General features: G+C 43.0%; 1 protein-coding gene across 3 annotated transcripts in view; it reads left to right on the forward strand.

Annotated features, from left to right (window-relative positions):
* Nucleotides 1-25,094, forward strand: part of LOC115128757 (mitogen-activated protein kinase 10) — a 94,624-nt gene extending 69,530 nt beyond the window's left edge. The window contains exons 9-13 of one of the 3 annotated variants that reach the window (XM_065017601.1): nucleotides 4,005-4,129; nucleotides 11,564-11,590; nucleotides 12,720-12,783; nucleotides 14,181-14,258; nucleotides 20,995-25,094. In XM_065017601.1, the coding sequence (XP_064873673.1) occupies nucleotides 4,005-4,129; nucleotides 11,564-11,590; nucleotides 12,720-12,783; nucleotides 14,181-14,258; nucleotides 20,995-21,137 (437 nt within the window). In that variant the 3' untranslated portion in view covers nucleotides 21,138-25,094. Of the gene's footprint in view, nucleotides 1-4,004; nucleotides 4,130-11,563; nucleotides 11,591-12,719; nucleotides 12,784-14,180; nucleotides 14,288-20,989 lie in introns of all 3 variants that reach the window. The other 2 variants (XM_065017603.1, XM_065017602.1) reach the window with 2 other exon arrangements.
* The last annotated feature ends 434 nt before the right edge of the window (nucleotides 25,095-25,528 follow it).

The raw sequence follows: 25,528 nt of genomic DNA on the forward strand, positions 1-25,528 counted from the left end.
CATACAATCAGTATCCTATAATGATGTTTATCCCCAGCGCTGTTCAGCGCGATGGTATGACATTTACCTTTTAGATTAGACGACCGGAGTTCGAATTGCAGACAGCATCATGATTCATGAAATCTCATTCTAACCAATAATGGGGCGTGCTCCATTACACATTGTGTTTTAGTTTCGGTATCAGGCTAACATTTCTAATGATTTTGTTTGCAGAGCATACAGGCTAGCAGCTTATTGCCAGTTCACCCTATGGGCACAAGGGATAATTGGATGAGGAGAGAATACAGAAGACGGCACGCAGTATACAGTAGATGGCACCCTATGTCCGGAATACAGTAGACGGCACCCTATGTCCGGATAACGTGTGCATGCCCAAATATGCTCAGGACATCCGGTCTGGACATCCTGGCGGGAAGTTAACATGTGCTCTAGGGCGTGCCCAAATATGGGCATCCTGTCATGGCATCCTGGCGGGAAGTTATCACTTGGTTATGCCCATATAAGTGCATCCTGTTCCTGTTGTCACGTGTTAGAGTGTGTGTTAATTTATGCATATATTGCATCTATTCCTTTGAAGTTGTCATGATGATTGATGTGTAGGGACCTCGTTGAACTGGGGGGTGGGGGTGTTTGAATCATTTCAAACACCCCCACCCTCAGGGCTGTTGTCTATGAAGCAGGAATGTCCTGGGGTATTGTGTTGGGGGAAGACGCATTATAAATAAGACCCAGAACAACACAACCATGATAAACCATTAAAGAAAGTAAACATGGATTCTGTGATCAGCGGCGAAGCAGTGATGACTAACAACGGAAGCAGGACCGCGGTTGAAACATAGAGAAAAGGTCCGCGTATAAAGCAACAATATACGATGCACCAAAACAGCGGTTTCTAAATGTGTATAGAACCCAAATACCGCCTGCAACGTCGCTGAAAGATCAAGTGATGATGTCTAATGGACAGCAATGGGGTTATCAGTTTGATTATCATGCCTGTAGAGTGAAACTCTATACCGTAGCCGAAGGAGAAGAAAATACAGACCAGACTTTAGGAGTGGACTACGGGCTTGAAGACTGGCAGGTTTTTCGCAAGGTGGTGTGTCCCAAACTGAGAGTTATCACAAAGGGGTATAGCGTGTTCACGGGGTACCAGACCCGTTGGGAAGGTGCCCCTGACTCCTCAGAGTATTTCACAGGGTGAAAATACAAAGAAAGATTGGACTTCCATGTGGGTGCGTGGAGATCTATATCAGCAACGAGGAAGTCTGCAACCAAAATATTTGTGATGGTGGCCTGACTGGGGATTTTAGGTTGTGCGTGCTTATTCCTTTTAAAAGTTGGGAACTAATAGAATTGAAAATGTTAGTTGATGGACGCTCTTTGTACAGAGCCAACAGCGGCAGAGCATTGTTGGGCTAAGGGAGTGCATAATATATACGAATCCTGAGGATATAGATTCAAAGGAATCCCAAGAAGGGACATCCTCAGAAGGGTCAGCCCCCGAAGAAAACTAAGTATGTGGCTGCGTTAACCACGCCCTGATACCAAAGGACTGGTTCAGCAATAAAAGGAGTGCCCATAAATCCTCCGGTTCTTCATTTCAGCATATACCATGGATATTCATACAACATACCACGACTCCGATATGTCATGGGTGCCAGCCCCTAAGGACTCTATGCCTCGCAGCTCACCATTCTACTCCCCCCTGGCAAGACCCCTGACACACCCTACATGTACACAGCCTGAGGATGTGTTTGATGGGGTGGTCAGTACTATTTTTGTGGACACCATCAAGGCCTCTGTAGCCACACTTTTAGACGTGGTGATTGGAGAGTATTGAAGAGAAAAATGCATAGGTTGTGAGATCAATCACCCCAGCCAGCGCCGTCATCCGTGTTTATACGAGCCCCACCACCCAGGTGGTGCAGTGGTCTAGGGCACTGCATTGCAGTGCTAGTTGTGCCACCAGAGACCCTGGGTTCGCGCCCAGGCTCTGTCGCAGCCGGCCGCGACTGGGAGGTCCGTGGGGCGACACACAATTGGCCATTGGGAGGTTGGCCATTGTGCGTCGCCCCACGGACCTCCCAGTCGCGGCGGCCTGCGACAGAGCCTGGGCGCGAACCCAAACTCTCTGGTGGCACAGCTAGCGCTGTGCTAGGGAGGGTTTGGCCGGTAGGGATATCCTTGTCTCATCGTGCACCAGCGACTCCTGTGGCGGGCCGGGCGCAGTGCACGCTAACCAAGGTCGCCAGGTGTTTCCTCCAATACATTGGTGTGGCTGGCTTCCGGGTTGGATGCGCGCTGTGTTAAGAAGCAGTGCGGCTTGGTTGGGTTGTGTTTCAGAGGATGCATAACTTTCGACCTTCGTCTCTCCCGAGCCCGTACGGGAGTTGTAGCGATGAGACAAGATAGTAACTACTAATAATTGGATACTACGAAATTGGGGGTAAAAATTTAAAAAATAAACAAATAAAGGAATGGTAACTACACTGGGCAGCTAGTTGGCAGAATCAAAGTAGACTATAATATATGCCATTTAGCAGACGCCTGTATCCAAAGCTGCCCATATTCCTTGCATCTATAGCTCTGTCTATGAATTTGAAAGTTGTTACATTTCTCCAGCTTTTTACCGAAAGAGGAGCAGGGTGACACTGTGTAATTGTTTCTACTACTGATTGCCATTTAAGAAATTAAGATGCAGATTAAATAGATACCAAAATATGTTACATATACTATAAAAATGTCCCATTACTCAGACAGCATCCAGCACAGCAAACAATCAATCACTCAAATGTATTTTACAAAAGCCCTTTTTACATCAAAATAATAAATGTCAATTGGCTTTTCATAGCTGAGTATTCACAGGTTGAGAGAGAGAATCGAAACAGCAGAACTGGGACAAGGTAGCACATCCGTTGATGTAGAAAAACAATTCCACTCCGATGTGTATTTTTGAATTCGCTCTGAGTTCTGGTCTTCACTGATCTCACTCTCCGTCAGCTCCATCTGTGGCCGATAGGGGCAGGACTCGGTTGTATACTGATGGTCGTGAGCGCAATCCTTCTGGGCTCCAAGCTCTTTAGTGATGGTGGACCTCTTCTCCACCGCAGCACAGGAACACTCTGGCACCTAGGGGTCAGTTTGGCATGCTGTACTAACCTGCACAGTAACCACACTAACCTGCACTTTTCGGAAACTCCCGGTTGCTGCATCGAAAGTGCCCTTCATTGCGAAGTCTGCCTCCGCAAAGTGCTGTCTGCAGATCCTTCTAGCTCAAGCTGGCACGTCCTTCCTCTTCAGGACATGGAGCCACTTCTTCAAAAGTTGTGGGTCCTTGGGCAGGATGGTAATTTACCAAGGGATTTTTTTGTTGCCAATTCATACAGCCTGGCGCTATACAGTTCATGTTTCAATTACTACTTGTTGTTGCCATCTTCATTGTCTGCACCTAACCTTACTCTCTTCGATTCACTCTCCGCGCGAAGACTCAATACCACAGACAATTTGCTGATTCCTGCCAGTGACGCACTGGCGTCAGTCGTTACTATGGCAATTAAAAAAGGGCGCTGACCATAGCACAAATAAACCTTGTTGACGATCAAAATACTGAATATAGAGATGTTTTTTTTTTATGTTAAATGCACGTTTAGTATTAGTGAATTGAATACATCTCTTTGCTTAGATTTACTTCCTAAAGTGTTTCCATTCCCCTTTAAGCCTTGACTGTGGTGCAAACAGAGGGATAATCTTAAAGGCGCACTGTAAACTATTGTCTCACACCTTGGCTGTGTCTGAAATGGCACCCTATTCCCTATATCGCATACCTCTTTTGATCAGAGCCCTATTCAAATTTAGTGCACTACATAGTATAAGGTGCCATTTCAGATGCAGACTGTTTGATACAGTGTGTTATTGCTGATTGATTTTCTTCCTCGCTCATGTCCTTTCCCTTGACTCTGAACCCTGTATGTAACCTGAATCTGCTTATATTTCTGTCTCCACAGCTAGCCAGGCCAGAGATCTGTTGTCTAAGATGTTGATTATTGATCCAGCCAAGCGGATACAAGTGGACGAAGCCTTACAGCACCCCTACATCAACGTTTGGTACGACCCAGCCGAGGTGGAGGCGGTGAGTAGGAAAAGCAATGAAGGAATTAGAATGACGTCATTCTATGTGGATGAGTTTGTACCCAGCTAGCATATACAGTACCAGTCAAAAGTTTGGACACACCTACTCATTCCAGGGTCTTTCATTATTTTTACCATTTTCTACAAAATTATGAAATAACACACATCATGTAGTAACCACAAAAGTGTTAAACAAATCTAAATATATTTTAGATTCTTCAAAGTAGCCACCCTTTGCCCTGATCACAGCTTTGCACACTCTTGCTTGGCATTCTCTCAACCAGTTTCATAAGGAATGCTTTTCCAGCAGTTTTGAAGGAGTTCCCACGTACTGAGCACTTGTTGGCTGCTTTTCCTTTACTCTGCGGTCCAACTCATCCCAAACTATCTCATTTGGGTTGAGGTCGGGTGATCGTGGAGGCCAGGTCATCTGATGCAGCACTCCATCACTCTTCTTGGTCAAATAGCCCTTACACAGTGTGTTTTGGGTCATTGGGCTGTTAAAAATGAAATGATAGTCCCACTAAGCGCAAACCAGATGGGATGGCATATCACTGCCGAATGCTGTGGTAGCCATGGTAGTTAAGTGTGCTTTGAATTCTAAATCATTCACAGACAGCGTCACCAGGAAATCACACCATCACACCTCTTCCTCCATGCTTCACGGTGGTAACCACACATGCAGAAATCATCTGTTCACATCTGAGGTGCAGTTAACTCTATTGAACTTATCCTCTGCAGCAGAGGTAACTCTGGGTCTTCCTTTCCTGTGGTGGTCCTCATGAGAGCCAGTTTCATCATAGCGCTTGATGGTTTTTGCGACTGCACTTGAAGAAACTTTCAAGGTTCTTGAAATTTTCCTGATTGACTGACCTTCATGTCTTAAAGTAATGATGGGCTGTCATTTCTCTTTGCTTATTTGAGCTGTTCTTGCCATAATATGGACTTGATCTTTGACCAAATAGGGCTATCTTCTGTATACCCCCTCTTGTCTCAAACACATTAATAAGGAAAGACATTCCACAAATTAACTTATAACTAGGTGTTAGAGGAATTTAATAATCCCATAACACTAGGCACACCTGTTAATTGAAATGCATTCCAGGTGACTACCTCATGAAGCTGGCTGAGAGAATGCCAAGAGTGTGAATCTCAAATATTAAATATATTTTGATTTGTTTAACACTTTTTTGGTTACTACATGATTCTCAATGTGTGAGTAGGTGTGTCCAAACTTTTGACTGGTACTGTAATGTTCCGAGAACCATATGTTTCTTAGAGCTTGGTGATGGCATGGTTGTATTTTGCATACAACCTTCCCACAACTTTTTGGTATTTCATTACTAACAGTTATTTAAAAACATTCCGTTCTTAGCATCAGCAAAACATATTGAAATATTAAATACAAGTTTTAAGGAAGTTATTCAATTAATACAATTTCACAGGAAAATAATCAATTAACCAGAGTAAATCATTCTCAGAACATCCCTGCAACCTAAAAATAAACGTTCCCAGGAAGTCAAAATGTTCACTTCTGTTTTCAGAACATTAAAAAAAAAACTGTTTTACCTGTCAGGGAAGGTATGGCTTTGTTCCCATAACCAATGTGAAACCAAAAACATACATTCCCACATTCCCAAGGCACCAAATGTGCTAGCTGGGTAGCCAGGATGAGAGTGGCAGCCTTATAGATTATTATATATTTTTTATTTAACCTTCATTTACCTAGGCAAATCAGTTAAGAACAAATTCTTATTTACAATGATGGCCTACCCCGGGCCAAACCCTAACCCGGACAATGCTGGGCCAATTGTGCGCCACCCTATGGGATTCCCACCACGTCCAAGGCACCAAATGTGCTAGCTGGGTAGCCAGCATGAGAGTGGCAGCCTTATAGATTATTTTATTTTACCTTCATTTAACTAGGCAAGTCAGTTAAGAGCAAATTCTTATTTACAATGATGGCCTACCCCGGGCCAAACCCTAACCCGGACAATGATGGGCCAATTGTGCGCCGCCCTATGGGACTCCCAATCACGGTCGGTTGTGATACAGCCTGGAATCAAACCAAGGTCTGCAGTGATACCTCTAGCACTGACATGCAGTGCCTTAGATCGCTGCGCCACTCGGGAGCCCAAGATTAGTAGCCCTTGCTCAATCCTATAGCTCAGTGCCTATTTAGTTAAGCCTGTTTCCATTTGCCTTGTTTGTATTAGAGGTGTGAAGATATACACTGCTCAAAAAAATAAAGGGAACACTTAAACAACACAATGTAACTCCAAGTCAATCACACTTCTGTGAAATCAAACTGTCCACTTAGGAAGCAATACTGATTTAAAATAATTTCACATGGTGTTGTGCAAATGGAATAGGCAACAGGTGGAAATTATAGGCAATTAGCAAGACACCCCCAATAAAGGAGTGGTTCTGCAGGTGGTGACCACAGACCACTTCTCAGTTCCTATGCTTCCTGGCTGATGTTTTGGTCACTTTTGAATGCTGGCGGTGCTTTCACTCTAGTGGTAGCATGAGACGGAGTCTACAACCCACACAAGTGGCTCAGGTAGTGCAGCTCATCCAGGATGACACATCAATGCGAGCTGTGGCAAGAAGGTTTGCTGTGTCTGTCAGTGTAGTGTCCAGAGCATGGAGGCGCTACCAGGAGACAGGCCAGTACATCAGGAGATGTGGAGGAGGCCGTAGGAGGGCAACAACTCAGCAGCAGGACCGTTACCTCCGCCTTTGTGCAAGGAGGAGCAGGAGGAGCACTGCCAGAGCCCTGCAAAATGACCTCCAGCAGGCCACAAATGTGCATGTGTCTGCTCAAACGGTCAGAAACAGACTCCATGAGGGTGGTAATGAGGGCCCGACGTCCACAGGTGGGGGTTGTGCTTTAGTCCAAGTCTGGGAGGAGATCCCTCAGGAGACCATCCGCCACCTCATCAGGAGCATGCCCAGGCGTTGTAGGGAGGTCATACAGGCACGTGGAGGCCACACACACTACTGAGCCTCATTTTGACTTGTTTTAAGGACATTACATCAAAGTTGGATCAGCCTGTAGTGTGGTTTTCCACTTTAATTTTGAGTGTGACTCCATGTCTAGACCTCCATGGGTTGATAAATTTGATTTCCATTGATCATTTTTGTGTGATTTTGTTGTCAGCACATTCAACTATGTAAAGAAAAAGTATTTAATAAGAATATTTCATTCATTTAGATCTAGGATGTGTTTTTTAGTGTTCCCTTTATACTTTTGAGCAGTGTATATAATGTAGGTAAATGGACAGCTTTCTTTGTATGTTAAGTTCCCCTCTCATACTGGTTTCTATGGGAACTGTCCAGAGAGAGTGCCTTTCTTTTCTTCTTTTTTTTCACATCTCATAATATTTCTTTTTTGGTCACCCCTGCTTGTCTTCATGGTTTGACCTTTAATGGCCATCTCCGACCCACTTAGGCTTATCTGGTATTGTGTAATCATAGAAACATGTTTGCATGTTACTGACCATCATGTACTGTAGATACATCCCAGCAGGCTAAACTGATTGTTTTGCCTGCTGGAATGTGCATGATTCCTCAAATAGGACACATACACACAGTGTCGATACTTTTGGAGAATACACTACATTCTCCTCCAAGGGTTGTGATTGATGGTAGTTGTGTGATAAGGACAGATCTTACTGGAACGTAATAGGCATAATAGCAGGCATTTATTGAGGTCCACTGGTTATGTGCTTATGTATTAAGTATAGTCATTCCCTCTTAAAGACCTTTGTCATTATGAGATGATAGCGAGATTGGGAAAAATCCATATGCAGGCTGTCTCTTGCTTGATTAATTATTTAGATGCATCACACACAAAGTAGGCCTATTTTCCTATGCATAATGCAATACAGTAGGAATGGCTTTCCCTGAACTGTAATACAGTGAAACATACAGTACATAGGACTGGCATGGTGCATGATAAGCACATGTATATATGTTCCCAATAATGAAATGTAGTACAGTGCATTCAAAAAGTATTCAGACTCCTTGACTTTTTTCACATTTTGTTACATTACAGCCTTATTCTAAAATGTATTAAATCGTTTTTCCCCCTCGTCAATCTACACACAATACCCCATAATGACAAAGCAAAAACAGGTTGAGATTTTTTTGCAAATGTATTGAAAATAAAAATTTATATTTCGACTCTGTCAATCACCACATCCTCATCGGCAGACTCGACAGCCTTGGTTTCTCAAATGATTGCCTCGCCTGGTTCACCAACTACTTCTCTGATAGAGTTCAGTGTGTCAAATCGGAGGGTCTGTTGTCCGGGCCTCTGGCAGTCTCTATGGGGGTGCCACAGGGTTCAATTCTTGGACCGACTCTCTTCTCTGTATACATCAATGATGTTGTTCTTGCTGCTGGTGAATCTCTGATCCACCTCTAAGCAGACGACACCATTCTGTATACTTCTGGCTCTTCTTTGGACACTGTTAACAACCCTCCAGGCGAGCTTCAATGCCATACAACTCTCCTTCCGTGGCCTCCAATTGCTCTTAAATACAAGTAAAACTAAATGCATGCTCTTCAACCGATCGCTGCCGGCACCAACATCACTACTCTGGACGGCTCTGACTTGAATATGTGGACAACTACAAATACCTAGGTGTCTGGTTAGACTGTAAACTCTCCTTCCAGACTCACATCAAACATCTCCAATCAAAAGTTAAATCTAGAATTGGCTTCCTATTTTGCAACACTCATCCTTCACTCATGCTGCCAAACATACCCTTGTAAAACTGACCATCCTACCAATCGTCGACTTCGGCGATGTCATTTACAAAATAGCCTCCAATACCCTACTCAATAAATTGGATGCAGTCTATCACAGTGCCATCCGTTTTGTCACCAAAGCCCCATATACTACCCACCACTGTGACCTGTATGCTCTCGTTGGCTGGCCCTCGCTTCATACTCGTCGCAAAATCCACTGGCTCCAGGTCATCTACAAGACCCTGCTAGGTAAAGTCCCCCCTTATCTCAGCTCGCTGGTCACCATAGCAGCACACACCTGTAGCACGCGCTCCAGCAGGTATATCTCTCTGGTCACCCCCCAAACCAATTCTTCCTTTGGCCGCCTCTCCTTCCAGTTCTCTGCTGCCAATGACTGGAACGAACTACAAAAATCTCTGAAACTGGAAACACTTATCTCCCTCACTACCTTTATGCACCAGCTGTCGGAGCAGCTCACAGATTACTGCACCTCTGTACATAGCCCATCTATAATTTAGCCCAAACAACTACCTCTTTCCCAACTGTATTTATTTGTTTTGCTCTTTTGCACCCCCTTATTTCTATCTCTACTTTGCACATTCTTCCACTGCAAATCAACCATTCCAGTGTTTTACTTGTTATATTGTATTTACTTCGCCACCTTGGCCTTTTTTGCCTTTACCTTCCTTATCTCACCTCACTTGCTCACATTGTATATAGACTTATTTTTCTACTGTATTATTTATTGACTGTATGTTTGTTTTACTCCATGTGTAACTCTGTGTTGTTGTATGTGTTGAACTGCTTTGCTTTATCTTGGCCAGGTCGCAATTGTAAATGAAAACTTGTTCTCAACTTGCCTACCTGGTTAAATAAAGGTGAAAAAAATAAAATAAAATAAAAATATATCACATTTACATAAATATTCAGACCCTTTACTCAGTACTTTGTTGAAGCACCTTTGGCAGTGATTACAGCCTCGAGTCTTCTTGGGTATGACGCTACAACCTTGGCACACCTGTATTTGGGAAGTTTCTCCCATTCTTCTCTGCAGATCCTCTCAAGCTCTGTCAGGTTGGATTGGGGAGTGTCGCTGCATAGCTATTTTCTGGTCTCATCAGAGATGTTCGATCGGTTTCAAGTCCGGGCTCTGCCTGGGCCATTCTCGGACATTCAGAGACTTGTCCTGAAATCACTCCTGTGTTTTCTAGGCTGTGTGCTTAGGGTCGTTGTCCTGTTGGAAGGTGAACTTTCCTGAGCAGTCTGGATCAGATGTTCATCAAGGAACTCTCTGCACATTGCTCCGTTCATCTTTCCCTCGATCCTGACTAGTATCCCAGTCCATGTCGCTGCAAACCATCCCCACAGCACAGCATGATGCTGTCACCACCATGATTCACTGTAGGGATGGTGCCAGGTTTCCTCCAGAAGTGATGCTTTGGTTTCACCAGACCAGAAAATCTTGTTTCTCATGGTCTGAGAGTCCTTTCGGTGCCTTTTGGCAAACCTCAGCCGGGCTGTCATGTGCCTTTTACTGAGGAGTGGCTTCCGTCTAGTCACTCTACCATAAAGGCTTGATTTATGGAGTGCTGCAGAGATGGTTGTCCTTCTGGAAGGTTCTCCCATCTCCACAGAGGAACTCTGGAGCTCTGTCAGAGTGACCATCAGGTTCTTGGTCACCTTCCTGACTAAGGCCCAACTCTAGGAAGAGTCTTGGTGGTTCCAAAGTTCTTCCATTTAAGAATGATGGAGGCCACTGTGTTCTTCGGGGACCTTCAATGCTGCATAAATGTTTTGTTACCCTTCCCCAGATCTGTCCCTGTCTCGGAGCTCTATGGACAATTCCTTCTACCTCATGGCTTGGTTTTTGCTCTGACATGCACTGTTAACTGTGGGACCTTATATAGACAGGTGTGTGCCTTTCCAAATCATGTCCAATCAATTGATTTTACCACAGTTGGACTCCAATCAAGTTGTAGAAACATCTCAAGGATGATCAATTGAAACAGGATGCACCTGAGCTCAATTTCAATGCTCATAGCAAAGGGTCTGAATACTTATGTAAATGAGGTATTTCTGTTTTTAATTTTTAATACATCAGCAAAAATATCAAGAAACCTGTTTTCACTTCATCATTATGGGTTATTGTGTTTAGACTGAGGACAAAAAAATATTGAATCCATTTTAGAATAAGGCTGTAGCAATATAATACTTTCTGAATGCATTGTATATTAGTTTGGATTTCAGGCTACGACTTTATATAAAAAGAAGTGTATCAATGCCTCTCAACAAGATCAATGAATAAATTGATCAAGTTTATTGTTACTTCCTTATTTGAGAGCGAATCACACTACTTCACTATAATATCTTTCTTTGAAAATAGGAATATGCATTTTAAAGTATTATGACTATGTTAATGTGTATATTTAATTTGTAGCATGCCTCATTCTTTTGTTAAAACATACATTTTAGTTTATCATAGCAAATATTACCAAAAAGTGATACCCTACATGACGATGCTAGTTGATGTAGCATATATGAGGATGTATAGATGTGAAATACAGTATATATACTGTATATATATTATATTGGCCATCTATGGCATTACCATTTCCCTGAAACCAATGTTGTACTGTTTTTTTCCCCCCCTCTCTATTGTCATTTCATGCTGACGAAGGCCAGGGATCTCGTCCAAATATCAATGGTAAATAAAAACTATACTACCTCAAGAGAAATATATCATACAACATATAGAGCATTGCAAACATGATATGACTGTACAAAACTGTACTACATATATTTTGGGGCGGCTGTCCAAAATCCAATCTTCAGCTCTTTTTCAATGACCTCTTAGAAAAATGGTGCTACCTTTTTGGTTGTAAGTGTACAGTATATAGGACAGCATATAAAAACTGTACAGCATATAGAGCTTTACAAATATAATATGACCAAAGTTGCACCATCCAAAGAAACCCCTCAGTAGCATGTTCTATAAGGCACATACATAATGACTTCTAAGGGAATTTATAATGAGTTATATTACATTTTATTGTGCATTATAACACTTCTTTTAGATGACATGGCAGAATGTATATATGCTGTGCTGTGTCTGTGTGGCTTTCTCCTCACTAATGGAAAGCAATATAGGCTGGCATGCCTATAGGATGTTAGACAACAACATATTCATATGGAAATATTTGAAGGGCCTGGTCTGTAGGCTCTACAAGTTAAATATTATTATTATTATTATCATTACTACATCCCCAGAGGAGGTGTTGTCCTTCTTCCTGTCAATCATCCAATCATAAAGGAAAACTAGAGAAGATTGTCTTAGTTGTTCAGAGATTCATTGTCATGAAAGAGGCATTGTAAATGATTGTAAGAAATATCTTCCGTTTCATTCTTCATCTCAATTCGGTAGCCTATTGTCATCCCAACCCACCTCTGTATCTTACCATTCTTTGTTCTCATCATGATCTCTGTTCTGCTTTTACTTGACCTTTACACTTGTTCTGTGCAGTAAATGGGTTTGGCTGTTCAAACACCTCATGCAACTGATGCTGAGAGTGTATATTATGTCCCCTCTGCTGATTTACACAACTCTCATGCATTGTGTGGATGCGTGCGTGCCTGCGGCTACTACATATTTTGGCTAGTGTTGCACATATTTAGAGCTTGTGTCATTTAATTTATAGTTGAAACTTTAAATTGTATTCTTTTCAAGGGATAATTTAAATGCTGTCATGATACTGGCATTTCTTAGATATCACCAATCTGTTAGCCATTGCTAAAACCAGGTTCAGCAAACAGTCGATGTATCTTTCTCCCTCCAGCCTCCTCCTGCTATCTACGACAAACAGCTGGATGAGAGAGAACACTCTATCGATGAATGGAAAGGTAAACATGTCATATTCCTTTATAGTTACTAATTCTATTGCTATGGATGCCTCTTTTGGGAGTATCTCTGAATAAGGTAGGATCTCTGAATAAAAGCTAAATTATTTGTAAGTTTTAACGTTTGTGGTCTCTAGGGAGACAATTCCCAACTTACATTCACTGCTTTTCTCTATTCTCTTGTGTATCTAGTTACCTACTGTAGAAGCTTGTCAACAATTAAGTATTCCTATCTGTTTTCTATTTGTTTCTGTTTACTAACTTTGTATATTAACATTTCCAATGACCTTGTAGCCTTCCCATGGTAATTAGACTTACAACAAGACATTTACATTTAAGTCATTTAGCAGACGCTCTTATCCAGAGCGACTTACAAATTGGTGCGTTCACCTTAAGACATCCAGTGGAACAGCCACTTTACAATAGTGCATCTAAATCTTTTAAGGGGGGTGAGAAGGATTACTTTATCCTATCCTAGGTATTCCTGAAAGAGGTGGGGTTTCAGGTGTCTCCGGAAGGTGGTGATTGACTCCGCTGTCCTGGCATCGTGAGGGAGTTTGTTCCACCATTGGGGGGCCAGAGCAGCGAACAGTTTTGACTGGGCTGTGCGGGAACTGTACTTCCTCAGTGGTAGGGAGGCGAGCAGGCCAGAAGTGGATGAACGCAGTGCCCTTGTTTGGGTGTAGGGCCTGATCAGAGCCTGGAGGTACTGAGGTGCCGTTCCCCTCACAGCTCCGTAGGCAAGCACCATGGTCTTGTAGTGGATGCGAGCTTCAACTGGAAGCCAGTGGAGAGAGCGGAGGAGCGGGGTGACGTGAGAGAACTTGGGAAGGTTGAACACCAGACGGGCTGCGGCGTTCTGGATGAGTTGTAGGGGTTTAATGGCACAGGCAGGGAGCCCAGCCAACAGCGAGTTGCAGTAATCCAGACGGGAGATGACAAGTGCCTGGATTAGGACCTGCGCTGCTTCCTGTGTGAGGCAGGGTCGTACTCTGCGGATGTTGTAGAGCATGAACCTACAAGAACGGGCCACCGCCTTGATGTTAGTTGAGAACGACAGGGTGTTGTCCAGGATCACGCCAAGGTTCTTAGCGCTCTGGGAGGAGGACACAATGGAGTTGTCAACCGTGATGGCGAGATCATGGAATGGGCAGTCCTTCCCCGGGAGGAAGAGCAGCTCCGTCTTGCCGAGGTTCAGCTTGAGGTGGTGATCCGTCATCCACACTGATATGTCTGCCAGACATGCAGAGATGCGATTCGCCACCTTGGCTCCGAAGAGACAGCTAAAGCAGAGAATAGATTTCTGTGCTGGTATTTTAATGTTTTTTCCTCCCCTTTTCTTTCGGTCTCTCCATCTCCTTTCTCTCTCTCATGCTCGCTCTCCCTCTCTCTCTTTTCAGAACTAATCTACAAAGAGGTGATGAACTTTGAGGAGAGGACGAAGAACGGGGTGGTGAAGGGACAACCCTCTCCCTCAGGTACTCTCAGTGCATAACCTAGTCCCTCTGTAAGTTGATTTAATAATACTGTAAAATCACTGGGGTCTTCTTGTAACAGAAATCCATCTGTGCGTTGACCCATGCGTCTTTGTCTCCCATCTTGTTTTCCCGAGACAAATATAATTGATAGGCTACATAAGTGTTATATCTGTAGGAATTTGTAGATGAGTAATTATATCTGTATGTAAAAGTATCCATCTAAACCAGGGGTGGGCAACTCCAGTACTAGAGGGTGTGATTAGTGTCACACTTTTTCTACATCCCTATCCAACACAGCTGATTTTCAATTGCATTCTAAACTGAAGATCATGATTAGGTGATTATTAGAGTCAGGTGTGTTAGCTGGGGCAAAACTGTGACACCAATCAGGCCCTCGGGACTGGAATTGCCCACACCTGATCTAAACTGTAGATTTGGTAATTTTTGACCAAACTTGCATGTTTTGTGTATGTTTAGTGATTCATCTTTATTTGAATGGTATTACTGTATGCAATTAAGTGTTAAGAAAGATATATGTGACTCCACTCTATATTGAGTAACAGAGCAGTGTTAATGTGGATTGATTAAAAAGGTTGCTATCCACCTACTCTCTGCAAATATCATGTAGGCTATGTTTTGTGTATGCACTGTCACATATCATGATTTAAGGCTGGGGTCCTTGGTCCATACTCTTCTAGATAGCACTAGAACTCATCTCATTTTCAGTAAAAAATGTAATATTGGAGTGTTTACCAAAGCGGCAGCTGCGTGTCATTCACCTGTATGGCCACTGTGGAGCAGTGTGGAATCATGATGGCACAGTATTGGTAACATTATTATGGCGTCCATCCAGAGTCTAGTGTTGATGAGAGAGGAAAACAACTTGCCTCGGTCGTTCTCTGCAACAAATTTCTGCAGAGAATGTTTTCTGGATGGCTTGGGATCGACAGAGGGAACCCCTTACATGCCTGTTATGGGCTCTTGGACAGTGATACAGCTAAACTGCTACCTTGGGATTAATTTAATACGCAGTGTGATACTGTAGCTCTCTCCCTTCACGGTCTACCTTTCTCTGTCTCCCTTCCTCTCTAGAACTCTGCAATTAAGCAGATGGGTATTCCTAGTGCTGAGGACAGACACAGTGCAGCTGAAGAGCCCCAGATGGCAATATTTCACAGCAGTAGCAGGACCAGGCTCTAAAGCCCTGCCTTTCAGCACCACTTGGCTCAGGGCTTACATAGATGGATAGCATTAGAGTAAGCATGTTATTCTGTTATTGGACACAATCTATGTATGAACCCATAAATGGTGATTTTGCCTCCCTGTTTTATTGGAGGTCAGATGAAATGTATTCCACTGTCCTTTAATCACCTGCCTCCCACTGCTACAGACACAAACAGGAGACTACTGGTCTGCCTACATATCACCGCACCATTGGCATGCTCTGGACCGAGAGGGATTGTTTTAGCAAGCCTTAGCAAACCCACTTTTTCTCTTAACTGGCTTGTTACATTTACATTTTAGTAGACAGATACAGAGCGACTTAGTGCATTCATTTTTCATACTTGTCCCCCATTGGGAATCGAACCCACGACTCTGGTGTTGCAAGTGTCATGCTTTACCAATTGAGCCACACAAGACCAGGTACGGTAGATCTTTTGTATCTGGTCATCTTTCGTAGTCTGATGCTTTGTCTAGGACAAAGACTTGAGGTTTGCTGGCTACCTACGATAGTTTAACGTCACAGATTCAACAGGAAGCTTAAATGTCTGCTCCGGGAAGATAGGAGTATACAAATAAATAAAACTGTTCTATCGCTATGGGAGCATAGGGCTTTTACAAGAACCAAACACCTTTTGTCTTCCTACTTGCTTAATTATTTGTATCTTTAGTTTAAAATTCTGCTCTTTAACTTGGTCAGTTTCCCAAACTCGGTCCTGGGGCCCCCGTGGGTGCACGTCTTGGTTTTTGAATCAGCTGTGTGGGACACCATGAACAAGGTGACCCCTCATCTATTTGTTTTCTGCTAATGTTTTTAGACAACCATGTCATAGGGGGCAAGGGGTTACCCATTCTGCCATACCATGTTATGCCGGTGTCAATTCCAGCCCGGGAAAACAGAACGAGCTCAATCAGATTTTAATCTACAAGAAATTATAGATAGGGCTATTTCATTTAACTTCAGAGCAAATGGCTCTATCTAATCCTCTAAAGGAAAGATTAATGAGGACCTCTTGAGTTCTGCATATTACAGTAAGATGTCTGAACGAGTCATTTCAAATGAATCAATTCGTAACCCTGTGGGAGAGGGAAGTAGCTTGAGGTAACATTCTTGGTGCGAACAGAAGCCACTGGGGACGAGTACAAAATCTTCATCCAGGAAAGGAATGACGGGCCAAACCCAAATCTCTCTGGTACTGTAAATAGATATCCCCACTCAACCCGGTCGAAAGCCTTCTCAGCATAAAGAGAGATGACGACCTCTGGCTGTCGAGTTGAGTGGGCAGAATAAAGAACTTTAAATATCCGCCGCATATTATAGAAAGATTGCCTACCTGAGAAAAATCTGGTTTGGTCAGAGTTAATTATATTAAGCATCACTGTCTTTAAACGGCATGAGAGGACCTTAGTGAGAATTTTATAATCGCAGCACAAAAGGCTTATGGGGCGGTATGAGCCACAGTCTAGGGGGTTCTTGTCCTTTTTAAGAAAAACAGAATGGGTCACCTGGTTAAATGTCTGGGGCAGTTTCTGACTAGAAAGGATTTCATTGTATATTGAGCTGAGCCTAGGGGATAGTTTAAAGGAGAATGCTTTATAAAATTCAATAGGGAAGCCATTAGGCCCAGGAGCTTTACTGCTCTGCATGGACTGGATTGCCAGAGTAGCTTCATCATCATTTATTGAGGCATCCATGTTAGTTTGTTCATCTGAGATGAGACAGGGGATGTCCAGATTGTCTAGAAATGCATGCATACGAGATGTGTCAGGAAGAGCCACTGACGAGTAAAGAGCAGAGTAGAATTGCTTAAATTGATTGTTGATTTATTTGGGATTGGTAGAAGTTAAATCAGCTGCAACACACATTTCAGGTATGGTGCTGCTAGCAGCGGATTGGCGAAGCTGGTGAGATAACAATTTGCCACCTTTCTCTCCGTGTTCGTAAAATGTCTGCCTCGACTTAAACAGAAGCTGCTCCGTTTGTTCAGTGGAAAGATTGTCAAATTCCGATTGGTGTAGCATTCTCTTTGTAGAGTTCAGGAATCGGAGAAGAGGCATATCTATTGTCCACATCTAGAATGAGTTGAGATAGCTCCGATAAGCGTTTAGTGCGCTGTTTGTCATACGCTGTGTATGAAATAATTTGGCCCCTTAGATATGCTTTTAACGACTCCCACACAGTAGAGTGAGACACGTCAGGAGTGCAGTTGATCTGTAAAAAGACATCAATGTGAGTTGATATGTATTTTTTAAAGGCACTACTACTATACTAGTAGTGGGTCAATTCGCCATGCGCGTTGTGATGCAGTACTGTCCGGAAAGCGGATATCTAGCTGGACAGGGCTATGGTCTGAGAAAACGATGCTGTGATATTGGCTATTAGTTACAAAATGAATAATTATATTATCCAGCAGGAAAAAGTCAATCGTAGTGTATGAGTGGTGGACTGGATAAACAAAAGGAGTACTGTTTAGCAGTGGGATTGCTCCTGCTTCATGGATCAGACAAATTATAGGATTCTAGAAATGATTTGATTACTGCACCTGATTTTGAAATTACATTGTTGGGCTTTGGTCTAGATCTGCCTAGACTTGGATGTAATACACAATTGAAATCTCCACTCAGTATCAAATGATGAGAGTTAAGGTCAGGAAGTGTTGCAATGAGGTCTGAGAAAAATGCAGCGTCATCCCAATTAGGACCATAGAGGTTAGCCAGAACAACCTGTGCGTTAAAATATTTCCCCATCACTATAATACACTGCTCAAAAAAATAAAGGGAACACTTAAACAACACAATGTAATTCCAAGTCAATCACACTTCTGTGAAATCAAACTGTCCACTTGGGAAGCAACACTGATTTCACATGCTGTTGTGCAAATGGAATAGACAACAGGTGGAAATTATAGGCAATTAGCAAGACACCCCCAATAAAGGAGTGGTTCTACAGGTGGTGACCACAGACCACTTCTCAGTTCCTATGCTTCCTGGCTGATGTTTTGGTCACTTTTCAATGCTGGCGGTGCTTTCACTCTAGTGGTAGCATGAGACGGAGTCTACAACCCACACAAGTGGCTCAGGTAGTGCAGCTCATCCAGGATGGCACATCAATGCGAGATGTGGCAAGAAGGTTTGCTGTGTCTGTCAGCGTAGTGTCCAGAGCATGGAGGCGCTACCAGGAGACAGGCCAGTACATCAGGAGACATGGAGGAGGCCAACAACCCAGCAGCAGGACCGCTACTTCCGCCTTTGTGCAAGGAGGAGCAGGAGGAACACTGCCAGAGCCCTGGAAAATGACCTCCAGCAGGCCACAAATGTGCATGTGTCTGCTCAAATGGTCAGAAACAGACTCCATGAGGGTGGTTTGAGGGCCCGACGTCCACAGGTGGGGGTTGTGCTTACAGCCCAACACCGTGCAGGACGTTTGGCATTTGCCAGAGAACACCAAGATTGGCAAATTCGCCACTGGCGCCCTTGTGCTCTTCACAGATGAAAGCAGGTTCACACTGAGCACATGTGACAGACGTGACAGTCTGGAGACGCCGTGGAGAACGTTCTGCTGCCTGCAACATCCTCCAGCATGACCGGTTTGGCGGTGGGTCAGTCATGGTGTGGGGTGGCATTTCTTTGGGGGGCCTCCATGTGCTCGCCAGAGGTAGCCTGACTGCCATTAGGTAACGAGATGAGATCCTCAGACCCCTTGTGAGACCATATGCTGGTGTGGTTGGCCCTGGGTTCCTCCTAATGTAAGACCATGCTAGACCTCATGTGGCTGGAGTGTGTCAGCAGTTCTTGCAAGAGGAAGGCATTGATGCTATGGACTGGCCCACCCGTTCGCCAGACCTGAATCCAATTGAGCACATCTGGGACATCATATCTCGCTCCATCCACCAACGCCACTAGTTGGTGGATGCTTTAGTCCAGGTCTGGGAGGAGATCCCTCAGGAGACCACCCGCCACCTTATCAGGAGCATGCCCATGCGTTGTAGGGAGGTCATACAGGCACGTGGAGGCCACACACACTACTGAGCCTCATTTTGACTTGTTTTAAGGACATTACATCAAAGTTGGATCAGCCTGTAGTGTGGTTTTCCACTTTAATTTTGAGTGTGACTCCATGTCCAGACCTCCATGGGTTGATAAATTTGATTTCCATTAATAATTTTTGTGTGATTTTGTTGTCAGCACATTCAACTATGTAAAGAAAAAAGTATTTAATAAGAATATTTCATTCATTCAGATCTAGGATGTGTTATTTTAGTGTTCCCTTTATTTTTTTGAGCATTGTATAAATAAAATTAAAAAACTGCTAAAAACAACAAAATACCCAGAAGAAAACCTTGGAACCCCATGCTGGCCTTACCTCTGTTGGAAGGCTGCATCTACCTCTCCTAGACTAGAGCAAAATACTACCATGTTAAACCGAACCTCAGTAGAGCTCTATCTAGGGTGAACACAATCAAGTTTACACATAGGGAAGGGATTCTGGAGGGAACCACCTCAGTTACCTTATGTATCTTATGCAATATGCATATTTTAAGGATAATAAAAAATATATATATGTATATATATATATTATATTATATCCCCCGTGACCAACCCCATCCACTTGGGATGACTTTAAAAAAAAAAAAATTTTTAAATGATTGGAAAACAAACCCAGTATAATTCAACATTTGTATAAATGTAACCCTCGGTTAAACATCCTAACAAGCCAGAACACCGGCAAACGTTTATTCATCTTAAAAGCATAACTGTCCACTCACCAAACTCTTGCTTCCAAGATGAAACTTAAGACAAACAGGACTGCCTATTGAAAGACATTTGCCTCAAATATATTTATATTGTATTAGAAATGGTCTGGCTACTATCCATACTGTGTACCTACAGTGCATTAAAATACTGTACTGTACTATTCTGTCCTGTAGCCTAAGCATGTCTGCAGAAATGTATCACCATCTAGTGGTAAAAAGTTGCACATGAATGCTGAAATGTCTCCCTGATCTGTAATGTTTCCAAAGACAGGTAGGTAGATAGGGAACTACATCTTAACATAAAAATATTACATTCTTATTATTACACTAATGTGATATTATTGTATTTAAGGAGATGCCGACAGAGTACCCCAGCCTTAACTCGCCTCTCACCTGTCTGGTGACACACTGTGATGTGTTTGTATGTGGGGTTCTGGGTGTACTATTTGGTTGTGTTGTGACCGAGTGTCGAGTTTCTGTGTGGGGTTATGTGTCACAATAAGGCGTGTGACTGACTGAGAATGTCCAGTAGTGTCTGTGGCAGGGCTGGGGTCAATTCCATTAAAATTACAGTCAATTCAGAAGGCAAACGGAATTCCAATTCCACATTTTTCTAATTGAAAAGCAATGAAGTAAATTGGAATTTGAATTTCAGTGTACTTCCTTAATTGACTGGAATTTAAATGGAAATGAACCCAACCCTGGTCTGTGGGGCTCTTAGTTCGTTGTAACCCGGCTGTCTGTTGATTCCCTCAGCACAGGTGCAGCCGTGAACAGCAGTGGTGAGAGCCTCCTTTCCCCCTCCGTCAACGATATCTCCTCCATGTCCACCGACCAGACACTGGCCTCAGACACTGACAGCAGCCTGGAGACCTCCGCAGGACCCCTGGGGTGTTGCAGGTGACTAGCAGCCTGCCTGCGCAACCCAATGTTCTTCAGAAGGTGAAATGCAATGTCCAACCAACCAACCCACCAAAACCTGAAAAAGAACAAAGATTATTAAAAAGAAAAAAAGTATCATCTTAAAAGGGATTTAAGAAAACGTAAAGAATAATGATTATTAAGCTTGCATTTTCATTCAAAAAGAAAAAACAATGAAATATGAACTTCTTGTTACTTTACTTATACACCCCATCCTCCATCAAAATATGGCACCATTAAAAAAAACACACAAAAAACACTGAGACAGTCATCTTTCTGTGAAGTGTAAATTGACCGGCTGCTGGTAACCCAAATTCCTTGCAGGCGCCTGTTCTTCAGTCGATGTGGCAAAGTGGGCCCTTTTCATACAATACTGTACAGCAATATACACTGCTCAAAAAAATAAAGGGAACACTAAAATAACACATCCTAGATCTGAATGAATGAAATATTCTTATTAAATACTTTTTTCTTTACATAGTTGAATGTGCTGACAACAAAATCACACAAAAATTATCAATGGAAATCAAATTTATCAACCCATGGAGCTCTGAATTTGGAGTCACACTCAAAATTAAAGTGGGAAACCACACTACAGGCTGATCCAATGTTGATGTAATGTCCTTAAAACAAGTCAAAATGAGGCTCAGTAGTGTGTGTGGCCTCCACGTGCCTGTATGACCTCCCTACAATGCCTGGGCATGCTCCTGATGAGGTGGCGGATGGTCTCCTGAGGGATCTCCTCCCAGACCTGGACTAAAGCATCCTCCAACTACTGGACAGTCTGTGGTGCAATGGAGCGAGATATGATGTCCCAGATGTGCTCAATTGGATTCAGGTCTGGGGAACGGGCGGGCCAGTCCATAGCATCAATGCCTTTCTCTTGCAGGAACTGCTGACAGACTCCAGCCACATGAGGTCTAGCATTGTCTTGCATTAGGAGGAACCCAGGGCCAACCGCACCAGCATATGGTCTCACAAGGGGTCTGAGGATCTCATCTCGGTACCTAATGGCAGTCAGGCTACCTCTGGCGAGCACATGGAGGGCTGTGCGGCCCCCCAAAGAAATGCCACCCCACACCATGGCTGACCCACCGCCAAACCGGTCATGCTGGAGGATGTTGCAGGCAGCAGAACGTTCTCCACGGCGTCTCCAGACTGTCACGTCTGTCACATGTGCTCAGTGTGAACCTGCTTTCATCTGTGAAGAGCACAGGGCGCCAGTGGCGAATTTGCCAATCTTGGTGTTCTCTGGCAAATGCCAAACGTCCTACACGGTGTTGGGCTGTAAGCACAACCCCGACCTGTGGACGTCGGCCCTCATACCACCCTCATGGAGTCTGTTTCTGACCGTTTGAGCAGACACATGCACATTTGTGGCCTGCTGGAGGTCATTTTGCAGGGCTCTGGCAGTGCTCCTCCTGCTCCTCCTTGCACAAAGGCGGAGGTAGCGGTCCTGCTGCTGGGTTGTTTGTCCTCCTACGGCCTCCTCCACGCCTCCATGCTCTGGACACTATGCTGACAGACACAGGAAACCTTCTTGCCACATCTCGCATTGATGTGCCATTCTGGATGAGCTGCACTACCTGAGCCACTTGTGTGGGTTGTAGACTCCGTCTCATGCTACCACTAGAGTGAAAGCACCGCCAGCATTCAAAAGTGACCAAAACATCAGCCAGGAAGCATAGGAACTGAGAAGTGGTCTGTTGTCCCCACCTGCAGAACCACTCCTTTATTGGGGGTGTCTTGCTAAATGCCTATAATTTCCACCTGTTGTCTATTCCATTTGCACAACAGCATGTGAAATGTATTGTCAATCAGTGTTGCTTCCTAAGTGGACAGTTTGATTTCACAGAAGTGTGATTGACTTGGAGTTACATTGTGTTGTTTAAGTGTTCCCTTTATTTTTTTGAGCAGTGTATAAACCTCCATTCACTTTCCCCTATGTGACTGTATTGCTATGTTTTAATAACCTCTAGGTTTGGTCCTTGGGTTTGTCTCCTGTGTGGGTGACAGATTGGTGTGTTTTCATGTGATTATTTCCACAGGTGTTAGTGCTAGTGCTCGACACTGCATAGCACCCCCGCCCTTTGTAAATATGTAATTCTGTACAGCTGTGACAGACAGACAGGCAGACAGGCAGGCAGGCAGTCAGTACTGGATGTTCTTCTGTAGCACACCTTGCCACATGACATCACCACCTTGACCCCTGACATTTGACCCCTAACCTTTCACCTTAGTTTGACCCGTTGCCTTTTAGTCCTGCTGCATGATTACAAAAGCTAACACTAATTATATGATAAATTACAACTATAAATACTTTTGTTTATAATACCATTTAACGTAATTGAACTTCTTTTCAACCATATTGGTGACGAAACCTGTGGATGGGGAGCTTCGGTTGATGATGGATATATAAATATACATACAGTGTGTGATCTTCTGCAGGTTTGGGTTCAATTCCATTTCAATTCAATTCAGTCAATTCTGAATGTCAACTGAAATTCCAATTCCACATTTCTCATTGAAATGCATTTTTTATTTTACCTTTATTTAACTAGGCAAGTCAGTTAAGAACAAATTCTTATTTTCAATGACGGCCTAGGAACAGTGGGTTAACTGCCTTGTTCAAGGGCAGAACGATAGATTTGACCTTGTCAGCTCGGGGATTCGATCTTATGACAACCTTTCGGTTATTGGTCCAACGCTCTAACCACTAGGCTAGGAAAATTGGAATAAGAACTAGAATTAACTGAATTGACATGTAAATTCACCCACACCCTGTTGCTGAGCTGGAACCTTAAGTTCTCGTAGTTGGTTTGTGTTTTTGTGAAATGAAATCTTTTCTGACTGCATCCCTGCACCACTCCACTGTCTGTGGACAGTCCCACCCACAGCCTTGCATGTCATTCCCAATGTCACCTCACCACAACCAGGAAGGTCACTCATTCTGTTTCTGTGTCACTACTGTGGTGTGAAGGAGAGTAGTTCAGGAGACAGTCGCCTTATATGTGTATTACTGTCAGAAGCACAGAACAGTTTGGGGGGGGTTACCTCTTTTTTTTCTTTTTTTTTCCTCAAATTGCATCCATTTTAATTTACATTGAATGAGTACTACCTTAATGCCATATTTTGTCAAAAGGGAATCCGATGATATACCGACTACCTATAAAACCAGTAATGTTAAATATAATTTTTGACTGGAAGTTTATTTATTATTGATTTATTTATTATTTTCATTGACTGAATCAGAATAATGGGAAGTGCCTTGTTTGGAATGATGCCGTTTCCTCATCTTAGATATACAACGATGCGTGCACTGAAATTAAGCTAAAGATTGACGGACCCCATTACTGAGATGCTGAATTTAGGTATTATTTGAAGTAGAATCTGAAGTTGGTGTCTGTTAGGATTGCAATATTTCTGGTAACTTTCCCAAAATTATGGGTTTTTCCATAAATATCAGTTGGAGGATTCCCAGTTGGAAGATTCCCTCACTGATTATTCCCTTGTCCAACCAGGATTTTCTGGAAAACCTGGACATTTTTTGGAAAGTTACCAGAAATGTTGAAACCCGAGTGTCTAGCGTGTCCTGTTCAATCTGATTCCGCATGATGTCACACCCATTGTCTGCACATACTGTAGATGCACATAGTCACCACTACTGACCAATGCCCATGCCCTATTGGAACTATACTACGACCATTACCATGTTATTGTTGCATCTTTGAATAACTAAATAATGTAGAATTTAAACCTACTTTTTAAAACACAATGGACTTGTTATCATCAGATAGTCATCATCATATAAATGTTCTTCTGACCTATATAGTTACCTAGCAACTGAGCAGAATACCTCCTAATTTGTATGGTTTTGTTTTGTATCTGTAAATGTCTTATTTGATCAGTGTCCTTACATTTCAATAAAGGGATGAAATAATCCGTTTTACTTTTGTTTGTATACTGTATATAAGCATGAGATCCATACGTAGTAGTTTAATCTACTACACTTCTAGATTAAGCACAGTTTACGGAAACATTGGGAGATTGGTTGGGATAGCAGCAATGTTTCATTGTGTGCATTTGTCTTGTTATTATGACATTCAAATTGTTAAGGCATTCCTGCATGTTTGTTGCAAGCCAGTGCATTAGCAAAAATGTATAACTTTCTTGCTTGCATGGACAATACCATATAAATACTGTAAATAGATAGTATGTCATAATTAATAAAAACCTATAGAAGTAATATTGATAGTCACATTTCAATTAGAATTACACCCTTATTTCTAATGTCTCCATACTGTAAATAAGTGGCCAATTACTTGTAAGTACTGTATACAGTACAGTACACTTCAAAGAGCTAAGCATACACTT

This window comes from Oncorhynchus nerka, linkage group LG4, assembly GCF_034236695.1.
Source record: "Oncorhynchus nerka isolate Pitt River linkage group LG4, Oner_Uvic_2.0, whole genome shotgun sequence".
In the NCBI taxonomy this organism is placed as follows: Eukaryota; Metazoa; Chordata; class Actinopteri; order Salmoniformes; family Salmonidae; genus Oncorhynchus; species Oncorhynchus nerka.